This window comes from Procambarus clarkii, chromosome 60, assembly GCF_040958095.1.
Source record: "Procambarus clarkii isolate CNS0578487 chromosome 60, FALCON_Pclarkii_2.0, whole genome shotgun sequence".
NCBI classification, from domain to species: Eukaryota; Metazoa; Arthropoda; class Malacostraca; order Decapoda; family Cambaridae; genus Procambarus; species Procambarus clarkii.
Window position 1 is genome coordinate 19,306,976 of NC_091209.1, and position 19,817 is coordinate 19,326,792.

General features: G+C 37.9%; 2 protein-coding genes across 5 annotated transcripts in view; one reads left to right on the top strand and one right to left on the bottom strand.

Moving 5' to 3' along the window:
* The window catches only part of LOC123766722 (carbohydrate sulfotransferase 10), an 83,950-nt gene extending 78,360 nt beyond the window's left edge, over positions 1 to 5,590 (top strand). For both annotated transcript variants that reach the window (XM_069307646.1, XM_045756025.2), the window contains 5 exons: positions 254 to 364; positions 521 to 645; positions 1,192 to 1,396; positions 1,705 to 1,839; positions 3,003 to 5,590. In XM_069307646.1, coding sequence (XP_069163747.1) covers positions 254 to 364; positions 521 to 645; positions 1,192 to 1,396; positions 1,705 to 1,839; positions 3,003 to 3,182 — 756 coding nt within the window. In that variant the 3' untranslated portion in view covers positions 3,183 to 5,590. The remainder of the gene's footprint in view (positions 1 to 253; positions 365 to 520; positions 646 to 1,191; positions 1,397 to 1,704; positions 1,840 to 3,002) is intronic.
* LOC123766721 (methyltransferase-like protein 25B) lies at positions 5,585 to 18,330 on the bottom strand. Of its 3 annotated transcripts, none has more exons than XR_006773852.2 (11): positions 17,762 to 18,330; positions 16,161 to 16,273; positions 14,861 to 15,465; positions 12,963 to 13,197; positions 12,578 to 12,713; positions 10,886 to 11,058; positions 9,079 to 9,226; positions 8,483 to 8,578; positions 8,063 to 8,162; positions 6,475 to 6,565; positions 5,585 to 5,684 (listed from the first exon to the last, which is right to left on the bottom strand). XR_006773852.2 is itself a non-coding variant. In XM_045756023.2 (11 exons), exons 1-11 carry the CDS (start codon positions 17,873 to 17,875, stop codon positions 5,593 to 5,595), a joined length of 1,917 nt encoding a protein of 638 aa, XP_045611979.2. In that variant the 5' UTR covers positions 17,876 to 18,329; the 3' UTR covers positions 5,585 to 5,592. The 3 variants fall into 3 exon arrangements, 2 of the variants coding, with proteins under 2 accessions (XP_045611979.2, XP_045611980.2); XM_045756023.2 differs by having other exon boundaries at positions 8,483 to 8,592; positions 17,762 to 18,329; XM_045756024.2 differs by lacking the exon at positions 16,161 to 16,273 and having other exon boundaries at positions 8,483 to 8,592; positions 17,762 to 18,329.
* Positions 18,331 to 19,817: the final 1,487 nt, after the last annotated feature.

The following is a 19,817-nucleotide window of genomic DNA, read 5'->3' on the forward strand; positions in this document are numbered from 1 at the left end:
TAGGTGGTGGATCATGTTGTTGTTGTTGTTTCAGATTTAGCTACTCAGAACGAAGTGTCCATGTAGCACAGGCTATAGTGAGCCCGTAAAAGGCGGATCATCTTAGAGTGAGGGCTATAGTACTGAACCCGACCTACCTATGACAGTTTCATACCGCACATGTCATCCTGGAAAGTGGGTGAGGCTAGCCCTAAGTGTTTAGCCTCCAACCTTGGACAGACATTTTCTTTTATATAGATTTTTTTTTTTGCAGGTAGCTTCTACATCATGGATGATAAACTTTCTGCGTCTTGCACACTTCAATGACAACAACACTGAACTCGCCAACCTGCCAGCGAAACTAAAGGAAAAAAAGAAATTTAAGGTAAGAATAATATTTAATAAGTTTAAAGGGAGTAAAATTGTATGATTTATTTTCAAGCTTGGAATTTCATCACGCAGGAGCTCACCACACACAATCACTCCTCCCAGTATTAAAATAATTCTTTGTATAATTTTCTTACACGTTCTCCCTATGCAGGTAAAGTATGGTGCCACGCAGAGCAAGGTATATGAGCTTTATCCACCACCTGAGGACCCACAGGAGAGGACTTGGGTCTTCAAGAACAGTGTGCGGGCTCTAGTTGTCAGACATCCTTATTCCAGGTACAGCACACTATATTCCTGTATGACTACTTCTACCAGTTAATGGTTTTTATTTGGTATTATAGGTGTTACTGTTATAAGATAATTGTTATTGCTGAAAATGTTTATTTGCTGGATTGTTTCAAGCATAGGTTAGACAAATATATACTAGAGAAGGGGGTACCTGGCATTGCTCATTTGGAGGACACATTTTCACTACACACTATCTTCATCAAATGTAATCATCTTTACTACACAGTGTTTATCAATAAACTACACAAGACAAACTTACGTTTAATCATTTGGAAACTGATTCAAATGTTGGATAAATCCTCATTGATTCTTATGATGGATAAATCTGAGAATCGAGTCTGGCATTCAGCAAAATTCGGAAATTGGTATCATTTGCCATTTCATGCAAGGGGGCCAGGGGAGGGGGATTGACCCGCCTATGACCATCACTGAACAAAAACCAAAGTTTGCATAAAATAACAAATTATATATAGCTGGTTTATGGAGGGAGGCACTTTACCTGCATCTTACCTACTTGACTATTATCCTACCCAGGCTCATCTCAGCCTATAGGGATAAGATGCTAAAGCTGAATCCCCTACCAGAAGAACATCACTTCAGAGACCTACAACTACACATCATCGCCAGATATAGGAAGAACAAGACTGAGATCTCACCCTTCCCAACCTTTCCGGAATTTGTGGAGTATGTCATTGATAGCACTAGAGGCTTAAACACCAGGGATGAGTGGATAAGTAAGGTGAGTGGAAAGAGAGAGAGGAAGGGAGGGGGGGGATGAATGAATGAACTCGAGTGGTTTGTATTTATATATCTTGCAACTTCAGCCGTAACTTTGGTTCCTGTTTGAAAATTGTGTAGCCAATTAGGTTCCGTTTTGAGATCGTAGGTAAATTTCCTGGTCATAATGCTTTAAATTTATAATGTCTGCCGACTCCTGTTTGCGGCATATTAAACAGCACTTACAAATAAACATCTTTAAAACATCCGTTTTCTGATAACTGTTGTGATCAGTCACACCTTGGTACCTTACAACCCATTCACTTTCAGGTGAAGTGTTGGACGCCATACTGGGCCCAGTGTAATGTGTGCGCTTCAGATTATAATGTTGTGCTCAAACTGGAGTCGATACAGAAAGACGAGAGGTTCCTCATCACCCTGGCAAACATGACGGAGCTCAAGAAAGTAAGTTATCATAGGTTCCAGTTTAGTGCCCTCTCTCCACTTGCACCTGGACACAAACTGTAATTACAGATCTGTGTGTTTGACTGACAATGTTTTGAGAAAGCATGTAGGAAACATCTTTAAAACAAGCAACAGTAGCATAAAATTGTGTTATGTCCAAACATGTCAGAATATTCAGTTTCTGTTCTTGTAGCCTCCAAGGTTAATATAACAATGTTATAGGTTATGAAAATTTTGGAGTCAAGAGATTGATTACTGTCATTATAAAATTTATTAGCCGACGTGTCAAATTTGAGGGATGCAGGTGCTGGTTAATTCCAAGGCTATAAAATCCATGATATGTTCAAGGAAGTTTGAGATAATAAACTACATCCCAAAAGGTTAGAGATGCTTAGGCTATTTCTACTGTGACAGTGCTATGCAATTCAAGAAACAGTACAATTAGAATTAGAGTACATTTAGATTTTTTTTTTTTTACATTAAGATGTATCAAAGAGGTGTCCTCCAGTCAAGGAATTGGGGATCCGCCCCCCCCCCCCCCCCAATCTCAAGGAATTAGGCGTCCCCCCAGGGATAATGTGTGTATCCCTGGGGGGACGTATCTTAGTTTAACTAATGAAACTAATGTATCTTAGTTTCCCATAAACCTAGCACATCATACTTTTAATTCTATAATAAAATCTCATGCAAATTAAAAATGTTATTCTGTTATATAATCTTCCCCATGTCCTGGAACTTATTACTCATTATTCTAAACCTATTGTTATGATGGCATTTAGGGCTAAGGTCAAGTATTGGAAACAGCTATTCTGTGCCATCTAAAACTATACCCCCAGTGACCTGTGTAGAGACTTACCTGCACTCTGCTGATTTTACATACTGTATTTATACAGTACCTCAGTATTTTTCAACCTTTGTACCCTTCAAATAATTCTGGGACATACTTTAAATAAACACACACAGATTTCATTGTCAAATGAAAGAAATGATTTCTGTCTTTGCTCTTGATACTAGTTAAATGAGAAAAATTACACAACAATGACTCAAAAATATATTTGCATATGATTAAGAATTATCCTATTTATCATTACCATACCAGAAATTTGAATTTTTATATTGTGTATTTATGTTCTTTTGACTTACCATTATATTGTTCCCATTAGCTGAAGTCCCCAGAGTGGCGTCACTTGCAAGACGGAACACCCTCTGACGACCTTGTTGTTAAATACTTCAAAGAACTCAATTTATACCAAATAAAACAACTACATAGTCGGTATCTTCTTGACTTTCTGCTTTTTGGTTACCGTCAAGATAAGCAACTGCTGAAGAATGCACGAGAGTAACAGTTGATCTAGCAGCGCAGAATTGTTAATTTACCAAACATGATACAAAACTTGTGATGTGTAGAGATAATAATGACATTTTCTGTGTGTAATCATTATATGGTTCATGATGAACTGTAGACTAGAAGTGCTCCAACAAATGACATCGGTTTTACGATGAGCTAAATTACTTTCTTCTGAAGCATGTTTTAAGTGTTATGACTTGCTTGTATATTCTCTTAAGTGTTATTCACAATGCTCTTGTTTATAAAACAATATGATAGCTCAAAAATTTATACTTGGAAGAGCAATCATTACTAATTTAAATGTAGGCTGTGATGTATACTGTGATTTATTATAACTAAATTTTAAAGCTGCTTTTACAGTTGTTTGGTAAAACATTATTTTATCACACACATATATCTCCTATCATGGTAAAATTCATGCATTTCCACTGCCCCATTTCCCACTTTATGGGGTGAAGAGGCATCAGTGTTTAGGAAAAAATAAGGCTTTAAGTGAACTGTGTATGAAAAGTTTTTTGAGGAAGCCATTTGGTCACTTCCTAAGGCAATGTCCCAGTCTCCCTTGGGCATGCAACCAAATCAGCCAGGTCAATGCAACCTTCTCATCCTCAATGCTGCAGATGTATTTCAAGTGGGCCACTCTTGAAGAGAAGTGATGGAAGAGAGGCACTCGAGCTTTCAATCAAGACTAGCATAGCCTCCAAAAGTGCCATTCATCTACTGTACACTTAAAGCAATTTTTAGGTTCAATGTAACTGTGAAGTATTGCTCTGCTAATTGGTAATTTGTCCCCTGATCACTTACCAACCAACCACCATGTGATGACACTAATAAGCAGAAGCAACAATAGATCTACACCTAACTTTCATTCCAAGTTTAAGCATAGGGAAAGTTGGAGTGAACAGAAGGGAATGGGATTGAATGAGTGGCTTGCTCAGAATGGAGCTTTTAATCTACACTTAAAAATTTATACCCGAGCTTAAACCATTCAGTCAATCCCTCGGGCAAGACTCCCCCTGGCTACACTCTACCAAAAAAAGAATGGAAACATAAGATAGACAAACAAGACAATCTTGCTCATGTGCAAAGATACTGTATCTCCGTAGCACCAGATGTCCAAGACCACAGACCACTGCAAAAAGCAAAATTCACAAAGCTGACAAATGGCCCAGTCTTGCACACTGACAATGAATGTGGAAAATCTGAGGCATATAAAGGGAACACAAACATGAGGGTTTTCCTCCAAAATCACTGGGTCCTGATGTCAGCATGAGACAAGGCAATGAACTACTTGAATGTGGCAAATTTCTGCAGGTCATGGGTACATGGCGTAGGACTGCAGTTGATAGAGTTTCTCCACTATGCATATCAAGCATATTGAATCATGCCTTAGAACATGGAACCATGGTACAGGAGTTTAGGAATGGAATCAGATTGTTACAAGACACAAGATTAAGGTGAGAGAGCATAAAGATAAACAAAACTCAGACAAGGATATGACTCCTTTGAAATAATGTCTCATTCTCAACCACGGATGAGGGATCTGAATAGCGTTTGACAAAAGTGTTAAACCTACCAAAGACACAAACACCTGATGATGAAAGAACGCATGAAAATCTGTTATACATAATGAAACAAAACACGAAGCCTTCTTGGAGATACGGGAAATGAGGCATGAATGGCAAGACACCACATGGCAAACACAGTTGTCATCTGGATAACTACTGTGAGAGTACAGTGGTCTCAGGATGTACAACTACCTCTTGACTGATATTGTGATCCCTCACTGGTTGGTGAACCAGGCTTAGAAGGGCCAGGGAAGAGTCACTGAACGCCTCTTGTTTACCGTACTGGTGCTGTCACTTTGTGGTGGGCTGAGGTAATGGCTAGATGGACAACTAGCAATTAACAAAGCAACATTTGGGGGGGGGGTGTCTTTGAACCTAAGTTTTGCCTTTACAAGATTTTTGAGTGCAGATAAATTAACTGTCTGTCATTCTGAACTAGACGGACAATTCCCCAGTGTGTCTCTTCAATAACCTGTGGGTGGTGGAAGTGGCTTGAGAAAGCCTTCTTATCTAACTTCAAGTAATAGGTTAATCTTAATAATTTAAAATTTGACATGGTCTAAAATTAATAGTCTAACTTTGTATGTTTTTATTATTTAACTAATTACAAAATTGTAATACTGTACCTTGAGGCCAAATTGTTTGTATTGTGTAACACCCTACAAGTGCAATGAGATGTACGATCTGGCAGCAGATTATCATTTCAATAATGTATGTAACTTAATCATTTATTTCATGCAATTGTCTATATATCTAATGTTAAGGAGAACATAATCTGAACAATTCTGTATACCTGTAATTAAATGTTACAAATAATAAAAAGCAGCAATGCTTATGTCAGAATTTATTACTGGGCTTAACAGCAACAAGAACGTGATTTCTAGGTGACAACTGAGGGTCAAATGTTGGCACCAGTATACTCTCCACACCTGGGAAGAAAACATTTTTATTTTATACACTGATATTCTTTAAAATTTAATTTTGATTAAATTTTAAATTTGACTATAAAAAGAAAGTATTAAAAGAAGGCACCAAGCCAAGAAGACTATGTAGTACTATATAAAGAATTTGTTTACATACTGTACTACGTATATAGTATTAGGCTGAACAAAATATGATGTCTAGGGAGGATTTATTATTACATGGCCCCAGAGTGCAAACCAACCTAACTTTCCTGGTTACTGTACCAACAAGTTCAATTAAACTGAAAGCTGGTGCCAGCCTGGCAACCATCTACGTCAGGCTGCGAGCAGCCGCGTCCAACAGCCTGGTTGATCAGTCCCGCAACCAGGAGGCCTGGTCGACGACCGGGCCGCGGGGACGCTAAGCCCCGGAAGCACCTCAAGGTAAGGTAACCATACACTGAATGACAGTTGGGAATGTGAGGTGGTTCAGGTCGGTGGACCCATACATGGTACTGCCATCTGGTGGTCACCAGCTAGGCTAACCACTAGATATTTAGGTTGAAAATCTGTTAATATGGTATCAGAATGCTGTATTATTTTACAGAGCTACATATTGACTATTATTATATACAATTGTAATGCAATACTTTTTTGCTGAACTTTATTAATATTACTGATAAAACTTTCACAAATATACAGTGCTTTAGTACTACTAATGCTTATGCAAAGGAGCTTCAATACAATATTAGAAAGTAACATTCATTATTATTTGTACTTAAGCTCTCGTTAAAAGTCTGAGTGTAAACCAACTCACCTTTTTCGTACAGAAAGAGTAGTCTGTCAAGAAGTACCACTGACTCCACTACTGGAGCTAACAGCAGCCGTAACGAGTAGAAGATAACAACCTGTAGGTTAAAAGATATTGGACAAAATCACAATGTTCTCGTTCTCTCTTGTTCTCTTGTTTTCATTCTTGTTCTCTCGTTTGTGTTCTCTTTCATTCTTGTTCTCTCTCGTTCTCTTGTTTTGTCTCTCGTTTCCTTGTTTTCTCTCTCTCTCGTTCTCTCTCTTCTTCTCTGTTTCTCGTTCTCTAATTTTCTCTCGTTTTCTCTCTCTCTCATTCTCCCTCTCTCTCCTTTCTCTCTGACAATAATTATTTAGTAATATGGAGCTCACAGATAAGTCTCTGCTTTAATTTAACTATTTTTAAATGCATCACCTAACCTCAAGATGTGTTTACTCTGATTCATATTAGTATTTCTAGCAGTGACATTGCCTTGCTAAGACCAAATAACTGAGCAATTTGGTAATGCTGTTAACATGATGTGTGATTATTGTATGACAAAAATCCCTAGAATGAGTTATTACAAGGTGAGTATTGGTGTTAATATGAGGTAGGAAGAGTCATAAGGAGTGTGAGGAGAAATTACTAGTACTGCATGTTCCTTCACTATAAATAAAGCAAACCACATACCCCTGTAAGACCATTATTCACATATGTAGTCTAACACACTGATACCTAAATCAAATTATTACTGAGTTCAGGTATGCAATTCACTAGAAAAGTTAAGACTGCCTGAAAGACAATTCCTCTGGTACTGTACCAATAAATTTATTGGTGCTGCTGTAAAAAAAAAAAAAATCTAACCTTTGGTTTAAAATTAAAGCTTAACATCCCAACAAGATCAAATGAATCTTTTATTGAAAATTACCCACATTTGCTATGATTAAAAAGTGAGAACATGTACCAAGTACCATGTATTTTGTATATTTAACTTTCAACAAAACATTTTTGGTAGGCACTAATAAATTTTTATCCTTATAACAATAGAGGGATCCTTACCCTGGGAATAAGAGTATAGGACGGTACTTTCCAATTTATCTGAAGTACTCTTTTTAGAGATTCAGAGTATGCAAATGAAAACCCAGGGAGTCTCCCAATGCATACTTAATTGTGTGGCACTTTTGGAGTGCCACACACCAAGGCTTTGCCCTCAGAAACTATCAGAGGTGAAACAACTCAAGAGGAAAGTGATTAATTATCAAAAGAAGGCACTAAGCTGGGAAGACTGAAGTGGAAAAGCATTATGCTATCAAAACTGCAATCTGCTTCAGGGAAGATAACCCTTATAAAGAAGGCTTATAAATTATAAAGTATTTTATAAGAGAATTAATGCATTTACTTCAACTCATAATACTTGGAACAAAATAAGGCCAACAAATTTATAAAGCCACCAATTACTGCAATTCTTACTATGACACTTGTTTAAATTATGCAATATCTGTACAGTACAACAAGCAATAAGTGATGAATAAAATTAAGTGCCTTTTATTAATGCCAAGTAAATAAAACATTTTGCATTATTCATAATTTGAAATTTTACAAAGCCAATGTGTCTCACCTGCATCCAACGGGCGAGATTATGTTTGGTCTTGGCACTGGTCAGATCCCCTCGTGGTATTTCAATACCTCTTAACCGAGAAACAGCTTCCACAGCATACCTATGAGACAAGTAAATAAATCTCTCTCCATGCATGAAGTGATGGTTACGTACATAATAAGTACTGTCAAATTAACTTGTACAGCACAGTATAAATGTAAAGATTCTTCAACATTTGTCAGAAAGGTCAACACCACCAAGACCAAAATATCACTCTTAGATACAGTATAATACTCTAATAAATATTCAACTAGTTAAATGATACAAAAATCTATCAGTCATATTTCATGGCAGAATATCTAATGTTTCATTAAAAGTGTAATAAATTATGACTGGTATTATAATTTGTTGGAGAATGAGAAGCTGTAAGGCCAAACTTACTGGGAAAATTCCATTTTGTGGGCATGATTGACAGAGCGTAACCCAGCATGACGATGATGTGGCCAGTACTTCATGATTATTTCTTCTAGGGCTGCTCTGTAACAATGAACCTAAGCCACTAATTAGCATCAGTATAAGTCAAAATATTAGAAAGCTAATTTCACAACTGTAAATATTAATGTTAAACTTGAAAAAAAAAGTACATACCCGGTAGTATCTTTTAGTGAATTAATTTAGTCAATGACCCACCAACTGAGCTCTGCTAAGTCAATCCAAAATCATACATGATATAACAATTGGATCTTGATGAATAAATACCCTAATTTTCTATTATTGTGGGTGTATTTTAATTAATAATACACTATACATACATATTATTGGAGGGTGGGAGGTTTCAACCACTTAATTGAACAATAATGTTGGACCAGAGGTATATGCCAATGTAAGACAATAATTAAGAGAAATCACAATAATTGTAAAAAGTAAATTAGCACCTGTAAAAATAATTAATAAAATTTAAATTTTCATCCTTAAAATAACTAAAGAAAGATCAACACAGTTTATTTCAGCATTTGCAGAGGCATGTATTCAATTACCTTCAGGTTATCTGCTCCTACTTTGAGTCGGCTGATGTACATTTCTATGGCGTGACATGCAACTTCTCGTGCCTCATAGCTTAACATAAACCCAGGCAAGGAGCAAACAAATTTGCTCATGGGGTAACCAGGATGTTCTGTTTCATCACTGGAAAATACAAAATTTCTGGAAATCATTGTTCAGCTCAGTACTGTATAAGTAAATATCTCTAATGATAAATGTTTTAAGGAAATACAAATAACATGTAAGCACTAAAAATAAGCATTAATTAAACAATGAAATGACCTTTTCTGGAAGGCTACAATTAGCTCCTCTAGTTTAGACACTCGTACAATTAAGCCACAACTCTGTACACTAGCTATCTGATGCCTACCAGGAGCCAGAACCAGAGTCTGGCTCATTCTACGAGGTAACACAAGCTTGAGGATCAGGGATTGACCCAAAACCAGGAAAAACCTCCACCAGAAAACATAGGGACAGAAAAACAAGCAACTGCTTGAGGAAAATTAGGTACCTCAAGGTAAACAAGGCAAACGATCGTTGCCGCAGGGTAAATACCCCAACTGTGATGTGCTTGACTGCCACCAAATGCCAGCTCAGGTCACCTGTGGTGAGAATCAGCTCACCCATTCAATAAGAAGTCTTCTGTACCAATTCCCCCAATCCCTAAGGGTATGAGGTGAACAGAAAGCTGCTGGACTCCTGCCAGAAAAGTTTTTTTTAGTCCTAAGCTGTCAATTGAAGGCTGTGGGTTCTGTCCAGGACAGGACAAACAGTTGGGCATATTTCCTTTTATCTGATGAAAGGTACCCATTTTACTGTTGGGTAAACAGAGGCTACAGTTAAGGATTGGCACTCAGTAAATCCTCCCTGGCCAGGATAAGAACCCAGGACAAAGTGATCGCGAAATGCCAGGCGAGTGTCTTACCACTACGCTACTGGGACTACAAAGAGGGACTTCATGGAGGGACTCTTAGTAGCCCTCTGGACATACAACAGAGACTTGATGAAGGATGCCAATTCTTCTGAAAAACATAAGAGATCTGACAGGACTGACTCATTGGGAAAGAACAGCAGGAGAGAAAAGCCCAGGGCAAACAGCAGCAGCCGCTCGCCAAATACTCAAGTGTAATACAAGTACAGCGAGGGACATTCAACCAGGAACAAGAGACCAAGCGAGGAAGGACCACCAGAAGCTTCTGAGTGCAAATACCAGCCATGAACAGAATGGCAAATAAGAGTGTCAAAGCAACACACAGCTTCCCAACCAAAAACTGTGACAAACAGCTAGCTGAACTGAGCCACCATCTGAAGAACCTGGGAAAGACAGGTCTTGGAACAGAGAATGGAAGACACGGGTGACAAACAGATCCCAACCCTGATAGCACGAGGAGCACATAAAACATACAGTAATCTTTCAAGCCAAGACAGGTTCAGAAGGGCTTTGAAGTTTCATAAATCCCCCTTTACCAGGCATTATGGACTGTACTGACTATTCTCTAATGGTTCCTAGCCCATATATGATCTGCATGGATGATTTAAAATTCTGTGGCACTGTGCCATTTGTTGTCCTTCCTGACTGTACATTCTGTACAATTCAAAGACATGTAGGACTTACTTCCAAGCAACTGATTGTAATAGCTCATAAAATCAAATTAAATAAAAAACTAGTGGAGTCAACAATTTACTTTTTTTATTATGTCATCTTCATTCACTAAAAACAAGCTGTTTTCCTTCTTCACCTTTGGTATTTTAATAACATTTTAATAATTTCAGCAAAAGATATACATTAGCATCATTATTAACCTGTGAGTATCCAGCTTCATGTAGCAGCACCCAACAGATACAACTGCTTGGCATGTTGACATGTTGGTGAAGATCCTTAGCATGGTTGGGGCCAAGTTGCCACAAGTGTGTAGCCCTAAGAGACCACACACCACCCCTCCCGAGTCCAACTCTGGCCATGCTCCTGTCACCACCTGTAATGTCAACATAACAGAAAACAGGAGATGCTTTTTCACCCATAGGGTTGTAAACCCGTGGAACTGCCTACCCACCAAAGCCGTAAATGCCAAAACTCTGCTGGGCTTTAACACTTAAAATACAGCTGGAAAAGATCATCAGGGAAAATGGGGGGGGGGGGACCTTTGACATGCCAAAGCTTTCTGTCCTCAGCGAGGCCACTAGCATTAATGGCCCTCAGGTAATTAGTAGTGGTTTTGACAGGATTTCTCTCATTCTGAGGTGACCCTTCCTCATGGAAGGTGCCTAGAGGAATAGTTTTGGTCTATATGCTTTGCCTGTGCACAAATATTCTAAGTTCTTATTGGTTGTGGTGTCACCGTGTTTGTGATTCATTCAATTTTAAGGGTCTCACTTGTTAGCATTAAAAGACTGCTTGTTTTTGTCTTTGAGCCATTTTCAGTTGTTATTCTTATCTATTGTAGACAAGAGTTAGGTTAGGGCATGAGTCTTGTGACAGGGGTACACTGAACTCCCGCTCGAACAGAAATCGGTGCACTGGACAGTTAGATCCAACAAAAGGATTCTGTTTCAGCAGAACAATCATTATATTCAGCTGGAATAGAAAAGAGAAAAATGTTTTATGGTGAAGAAAATCCATGTATTCAGTGCAACATAATTTGGTGACCAAAAAAAGTAACAAAAAGTAAACAAATGATTTAAAATACACTTTTCTCAAGTACTTTTAGTACTGTATCAAAATGTGCATAAAAGCATGGTCTATTTTTTTACATTAACACAAAATATATTACTAGGTATAAAATAGGAAACATAGCACTGTACAAATCTGTTTATGTACTTCTACAGACTTGGTATCCCAACTGTTGCTGGTAAAGAGCCTCTGTTCAGGACATAGTTGAATTCTGCTTGGTGCAGTATTATGGGATGCCATAACGTGTTTGTGATACTTCCTCTCATGCCTTTGCAAGTCCACCTAAAGGGTGCAGAGCCATTTTCACCCTTAGGTGTACTCTGGATAGTGGCCCTGTTTGAGCCGTTGTCTTGTTTAGCAGATCATAACAGTTTATCGGCTGAGGGTTTGCTCGCTGGAATATCGGTACAGACAGTCTCAGTCCTCGGCAAGTTTTTAACTAGCTGAGGACTAGTCTGGAAAACTTTCCTCCTTCTTTGATGAGAATTTAAAATTGCTGGTCCAGTTGATCTATGAGTCTCTACCTCAGAGACTGCTTGGTCTCTCCTTTGGACACCTTGACTTCATTGGTAATGGCTGCATGTCATCCAGATTTCCATCCTCTTAATGAACAAACTGTCTGACAATCTGTGTGGAGTTTTCTGCAACCAGTCACAAAACTGGCTCTAATTTCATATGGTGCAACCATTTTTATATTTTGCAGTGTCCTGTTCAAGCAAAGTATCCCTTTAGTAAAACAGTATTTACAAGGACAATGATCTAGATCTGGTATTACAGTTTAGAGGTTCCTTACACATTATCTAAAATATAAGAAATATACAAACCTCTCTAAATGTCTGAGGATCCATATGTGGCTCAAGGAGGCACGTAGTATGACGAGGAGCAGGTGGGAGGGAAGGTAAGGAAGTCTCTCGTCGTTTCATTTTTTCCACAGCCATTTCTAATTGATTATCAAATTTCCTGAAAATTAAAATTTATCCATTTAAGAATGTTCTAAATATTTCTAACAATATTAACACATTAAATTAAAACTAATGTCCCATATGCTGGCATATCTTACAGTACAAACAATATTCTGAAATATTTGCTTAAAATGTAATTAAAATATCATTTGCTACCTTGATCAGATCCTTCAGTATCAAGTCTTCATATATTATATGCAGTAGAGACTTTAGGGCTTGCCAAATATTGCTTGCTTGCATTACTTACTTTGCACCATTGATGAAATCATCCTGTGCTTCCAGACAAACAACTCTCACATCATGTCCATATGCAAGCAGTCTTGAGAGGTGGCCTTGACCAGAGCCCACATCAATCATGACACCATTGCAAGTGTTTCGTGCAATCTGCCCAGCTATTAGAGCCAAGCGGGCAACCTCATGTTGTTTCTTAGGTTTTAGATGACGACGAAAAACATGCTTAAGTAACATGTGCTGCCCTGCCGCTGAAGGGAAAAAAATTTGTACTACAGATGAATGGTTCTATCCTAAGTAAGCCACTTGGCCACACTCTTATGTAAATGTCCTACTCTCACAGGAACACATCAGCCTCCAGCCAGTCAGTGTGATAGCTGATTGGTTGCCATCACACTGCAGAAGAGATGAAAATTCTCAGGATGCTTGAACTGAGCATGAACAGGATGGATCTAAGTTCAGGTTCCTTACAGACAAGGAGTACTGTTGGCAGGGAAGACAGTGAGATCTCCAGTACCAATGTGTTTACACAGTGCTGTCACCTGGTGATGGTGACCAGGTACACAGTCAACTAGTAGTATGCAGTTGGCAGGACAATTCTTAGTCTGTTTGATTACATTTACAGTAGTGTTGCTTAGTGGTGTTTTGAGTGTATGGGAACGTTCTTTCTGATGGTCATTGAATGAGTATTAGATTGAGTATTCTGCAGTGTTTTCCATCACTCATTATGGCCCCAGGGAGGGAATTTTGAAAATACTGTACTCTAGCTTCTTCAGGTATGAGAAAGTCGCAGTGATTGTGGCTGGAGACTGATGTGTTTCTAAGGGAACTTTGTCAGAATATGAAACTTAAAAATTGGAATAAAATAACCCATTGTTTCTTCTTATATATATAAAGATAAGTTCAGAAAAGCAATTTCTAGAATTACCATCATATAAATAATTGTATTCACTCTTGTAATTTTAGGTATTTTACCAGATTTCTTCATTACTGAGATTTGGATATTTATTACAGTGTTTAGGAAATCCATGTCCAGAAATCCTAGGGAGAATGCTGATCAGTGTTGAAATATTTGGTTAAAAATTGCATCCCAAGTACTATCATTGATAGTACTGTACACTGTACAGTACTATCATTTTGTATGTTTTTCACTTTTGTAGCCCATGATGTTTGTGCAATACAAGTACAACTGGTCTGAAATTTTTCAGTCACCCTGTGTGTTTGTATAGATTAGATTTAAAGATTGTTTTAACAAAAATACAGTACTTACAATATAATATTAATGTTCACATGTGAGCCCAAGCATGCACTCTCCTTTAATATGATACTGTATTTCAGAAGCATTGGATGATGCTATCATATAATAAATTCTCAGGCTCAGAGTTGTGCTCAGGTGAGACCAAGGCTTGAGAAGTGCACCAGGCCTCTGAGACCCACACTGACTTACAGGAGAAGTGCACCAGGCCTCTGAGACCCATGCCGACCCATGCTGAGGCATCCGAGGCCCATAGCCAGGCACTATTTACACACAAGCATACAGTCAACTATATCAACTACCCCAACAACAGCTTTCAATGTGAACAGGTTCATCAAAGTTAGCATTGTTGATCTGTAGCAATGATCATTTGCCTTGTTTGCCACAGAATGTCTTTCTAAAGGCAGTAATTTGTTTTGTTTTGCCTATCTTTCTGTTGAGTTTTCCTTGGCTAATCCCCCAAGTGTCATTCATCTCCTAGTAAGAGCTAGATCTTGTCCTGGTTTCTGGTAGAGCAGCATGGGTCTTAAAGAGGTTTGGCACACTTCTTAAGGCTTGGCTACATCACCTCATAAGATACAGAAGTTACTGAGGAGGCCTCCCAAGAACAATTTCTAAAAATTACCATCTAATGTTTTATACCACTGAGGAGTTCTCACCTGCACTTAGTTCCAAAGATGCATCACCCCATCTTACAGACATCAGTTCACTTGGGGGCATTAACTTTGTTGAATCCTTTGCACTGTCATCTGTTTTACAGACCTTGAGTTGCTGACAGATATGAATTGAGGTATTTTTTTCCTCATGCTCTACTGTACTTTTACTTTTCTTAGAGTTCTGTACATCAGATAATTTTTCATGCTCACTACACTGTTGTGAACCAGAGTTTGTTGAATTGCTACAGTCTTCCATTATGTCTGATACACTGCTGCTGTCTGTGCTGTGATTTATAGATGACACCTCACTATACTTGGTTGTTATATTGCTTTCTTTACTTTCTTTGTGCAGAACACTGAGTAAATTCTGCATGCTGAATGGAAGTGGTGATATTCCGGCATCAGTTTTTAAATTTGTATTTTGTTCTAATGAATTATTTGTATCATATCCATGTTCATCACAGTCTGAAAATGTTTCTCTATTCTGAATCTGGTGATTGAGGTAACTTGTGAATGGGTCTGCTGACAAAACAGATCTTCTTGGTAAAGTGTATGTAAAAGCAGTTGCTCGAAGTGCTTGCAGGGAAAGTGGCCAAACATTTTTTTGCCTGAAAGATTAAAATAAATTACCTGCTGTAATAAATTATGAATTTTTACAAATAGATCTTAAAAATTTATTAAAGAATAGCCAATTGAGGCTTTCCCTAAAGTTTAGAGCATGGTAGCATGTTTAATGAACGGATAATAGTAGGTTAGTGAACAGTACAGTATATTCAAAGAAATTTAAGAGGAGGAGGAGAAGAGAAAGACACAGTGCAGGGCATATGGTAAAGGTAATATGGGTAAGGGTATATGGTTGACTGGGAGAAAATAGTTTGAAAGAAAGAAGTGAACATATTAATATGTAATGAATACGCTAATTCACAAGGAGCACTGTACACATTCTTACGAAGCAGTGGGTTGCTATTGTACATTTTTTGTAATTTTGGCATTATAAGGAGTAGTATCATCAACAGGTCTAGCTAAATACTGTACTGTATTGCAAATCACTGGTGAAAACTGGAAGTCTTATATGAACTAGCATTTAAAACAATTAAAAGCCTATTTCCAATTGTTTAAATGCAGAGATTAATATATAAATGTCTCTCCCTGATGGCTACAATATCCACGAGGTTCGGTTGGTTCGACACTGAATCAACGTCATCACTGTTAATTAAACATTAAATTGAAGTTGATGATGTTAATTCAGTGTTGAATAAGCATTGCTCTTGGATATTGTGCCCAATAGGTCTATGTGATATACCTTAAAGTTGAATCACGAGAGAGGAAATTTGCCAGATCACAAGGTGTTAAGGTATCCAAAATGACTGTCCACTGAGGGTTTAACAGGGACCATAAATCTTCAGTGAAGAAATCCTGTAAAGATAACTGCATTTAAGAAGACCTGAAAATATAATATAAAGTATGTGGAAAAAAATTACAGTACTTTTCAAAGTGGGTTTTTCCCTCATGGTTCTGTACGTTCAGCCCCAGTAGGTGTCTTGAAAGGAAAGGAAGTTACCAAGAAAAAAACAAAGCTCGTGGGTGTCTGGAAGCTAGCATCCCGAGGTATCAGACACCGGCATCAGGTACCCGAAAGTTCAGTGACTTATTTCTAGGGAATCACCATGCCTTAAGATCTGATATTTTTTATCATAGTAGCCGAGTATGTCAATACTCTTTGGTGATGTTTTGATATTGTTTGGCGACTTTTTTTGTACGATTTCCAAGTGTCCAAAGACCAGTGATTGGACACCTATATTCAGTGACTCATTCCTTGGAAATCGCTACATTAAGGTCTTTTTTTTTTAATTTGTATGATAGCATGGTGTGTGTTTGGCATATTTGGTCGAATTTTTAATTGAACTTGGATATATTTGCTCTTGGAGTGTGGACAAAAGAAATAGGGCTGATTATCGTACCAGTGTCCTAATACTGTTTATCAGTTTTCTAGGTTCTATCTGTGTCATTATATAGTATAAAGGTCATAAATCCATCAGAAATTAAAATAAAATAAATTAAATCAAATATAATCCCTAAATTTAACTATACATAATAACTACAATTTTCAGGAGAACTATTCACTGAATCTCTGTTAAAATTTTTGTTTATTATACCAGATGTCTACTAGATATCTTTCATATTTCAAAACATTTTTGGGGTATAATACATTCAAGGATTCTTGGAATTGTTGTGGGTTTGTTCTATGGACTGGATTAAAGGTTTTTTCAGCCCAGATGTATTGTAACTGATGACCATCTGGAGAGGGCCAACGTTATTCTACCGACTAAAATTAAAGAATTGAGTTAAATATTTTGGTTAAGTGAAATGCATAACAAGCTGGAGTTACATGTGAGATTTGACACATAAAGCCTAGTAATATTTAATTATTTTTTATTGTTATGCATAGTTATGAACAAATTTCAAATAGCTACATTATCATAGCATTTCACAACATACTGAGATAATTTGCAATCATTAACGTTGTGTTGGAATAACTTGCTGTAAAAAATCAACATAATAACTAACCTACTGTTTAGTGACTAAGGTTTATTATTTGGCAGGAAAGGTAGAAGTTGTGCTCTTGTTCCGTTCGTTTTATCTGATTATACGCGTTACTTTTTTCTGGTGTAAGACACCAATAGGCTACAGCTGCAAACCAGAAATTCAAGTTGAAGTGAATTGCATGCTCAGAGGAAAAAGCACAAAAATCACTTCAAGCAAAAGACTTGTTATGCTGGACAGAGAATGAAACAATCATGAACCACAGCAGTTGGCACTTTAATCCCTTAATGTGACCTACAGACCAATGCTTGTATTACTGCCAGAAATTCAGAAAGTCTCATAAACAAGAAGTGTCCTCACCAATACATATGTATCCAGAAGATTTCGATACATATCTAAAAACTTGACAGCAGACCTTGTAAAGTCCTTCCAGTCTTGTATACTGTTCTCAGACATTTGCACAAATTGATTCATGGCTTCAATACAGATAACTTTTATTATAATGAATACTGTCTTGTTTTGTTCAAGAACTTTTGTTTCTTTTTCATATGTGCCGTATGCTTAAGGTTATACTCTAGCTCTAGCTGTATCAGGGCAGTGTTCTTGAGGTAAAGTAGTTTCCAGGACAGTGTTCTTGAGGTAAAGTAGTTACCAGGACAGTGTTCTTGAGGTAAAGTAGTTACCAGGGCAGTGTGCCTGAGATTTTTCCCTTGATAACTACAAGTTGTGATGAGAATCCCATTGGTGGTGAGGCTTTTGATGGCGTCACCTGAAGCAGTTTCTTCTGCCTTTTAATTGCAGGTTCTCTCCTGTAGGTTGAATGTTTTATGGTGAAGTGCACTCTAGGTGAAGGTTCACCTCATGGCAGTGACTGCATGAGTGTTGATGTTGTGTTGACAAGTGGCGCTCGGTTGTGATGAGATCCGCGGCGGTCACTTTCTTTGGTCAGTGTCTGGGGGAGACATTTATTTTTCAGCATTCTTCTTTTATTTTTTGATTTAGCTTTTGTTAACGTAGATTGCATTAACTGAAATATATAAAAATATATATATATTTTTTATATAATGGTAATTTCCATCAAAATATGTGTTTACTGTTGAAGAGGACTTCAAAGGTTTAAGTTGAAATTGGAATAGCCTATCATTGCAGCCATGGCCTGGCAATAAATAATGTACGCGTTACTCAGATGCCCAGACTAAGCATACTTGAGGCAAGTTCTACTTTACCATCCATTTCACATCTTTACTCAACAACTCCAAACCTCTTCAACTCTACCTGTTATTCTCGATCTCTTCCACGTCCCGTGGACTCCTTCACCTCAGCAAGCAGCTTTTCCACCATCTAGCCTATCATGTTCGATTGATTGATGAAGATTATGCCACCCAAGAAGTGGGCCGGAGCCCGTAAGCACGATGTTCCATCTTCCCGCCATATTGTACACCCCTTCCCATATCATCCACCCTATCAACCTCCTCACTAACCATCACTGGACTTCCTTCCTTCTTCTCAAGTTCAAGTTCAAGTATGTTTATTGAGACAAGGAAAAATATATCTCAAAGGGGTAGAGTAGCTTAGGCTATTTCTACCCTTCTTTCTCCCATCTCATACTTCCATCTCACACCCTTCAATTTTATCACTGTCGTCGCCAACCACAACAAACTAAATAAATTATTGAGTTCAAGAAAGAACATGCACCGTTCTTCCTGGCAACAACAACAACACGTAATTAGAACAATAATATCAACAGCAGAGAAACATGTTTGTATTCTTGTTTATCGTCTGGACTTGATATTAGCATTCCAAAACACAAACGCGACTGTGGTGACATGCACGACCGAAGTCACTGACCTGTGCCAGATATCGAGGGTCTCACTCCCCGAGCAAACAGTTATAAAATACATCATTGGTTTTCCTCAGTTTCTCTCTATTAGTGTACTGTAACTTCCTTGATCATAACAAAAGCCAACGCCTTTAATCTATTTTTGACCTGCTGTCAAACTTTCTGAATTATAACACACAAACACTCTTAATCGTTTTTAGACTTTATATTAACGCTTAAATATATTTTGGAATATAATAAGAAGACATAAAGGTTGATTAACAGGTGCACGAGTCATTAGCTCACCTCGCCAGCAAACATCAAACATGTGTTATCTTCCACATCTAACGAGAGGCAAACATGGGTTGGGGGTCTTCGACCTCCTGGTAGCCTCAGTCTCTTTCAAAGTGTACCGCGTCGCTGGTAAGCTGTTGTATAGACACAATAGAACAATACACAGCCGCTGCAGAAGAGCCAAGATACACTGAAATATAACTGAAACTCGTATCATTTGGTGACGTTGTAAAGATAAGGAAGCAATGGAATATTTCAGCTCAGTGTTCAGGAAGGTGGGGCCCATATATGGCCCGCTCGTCA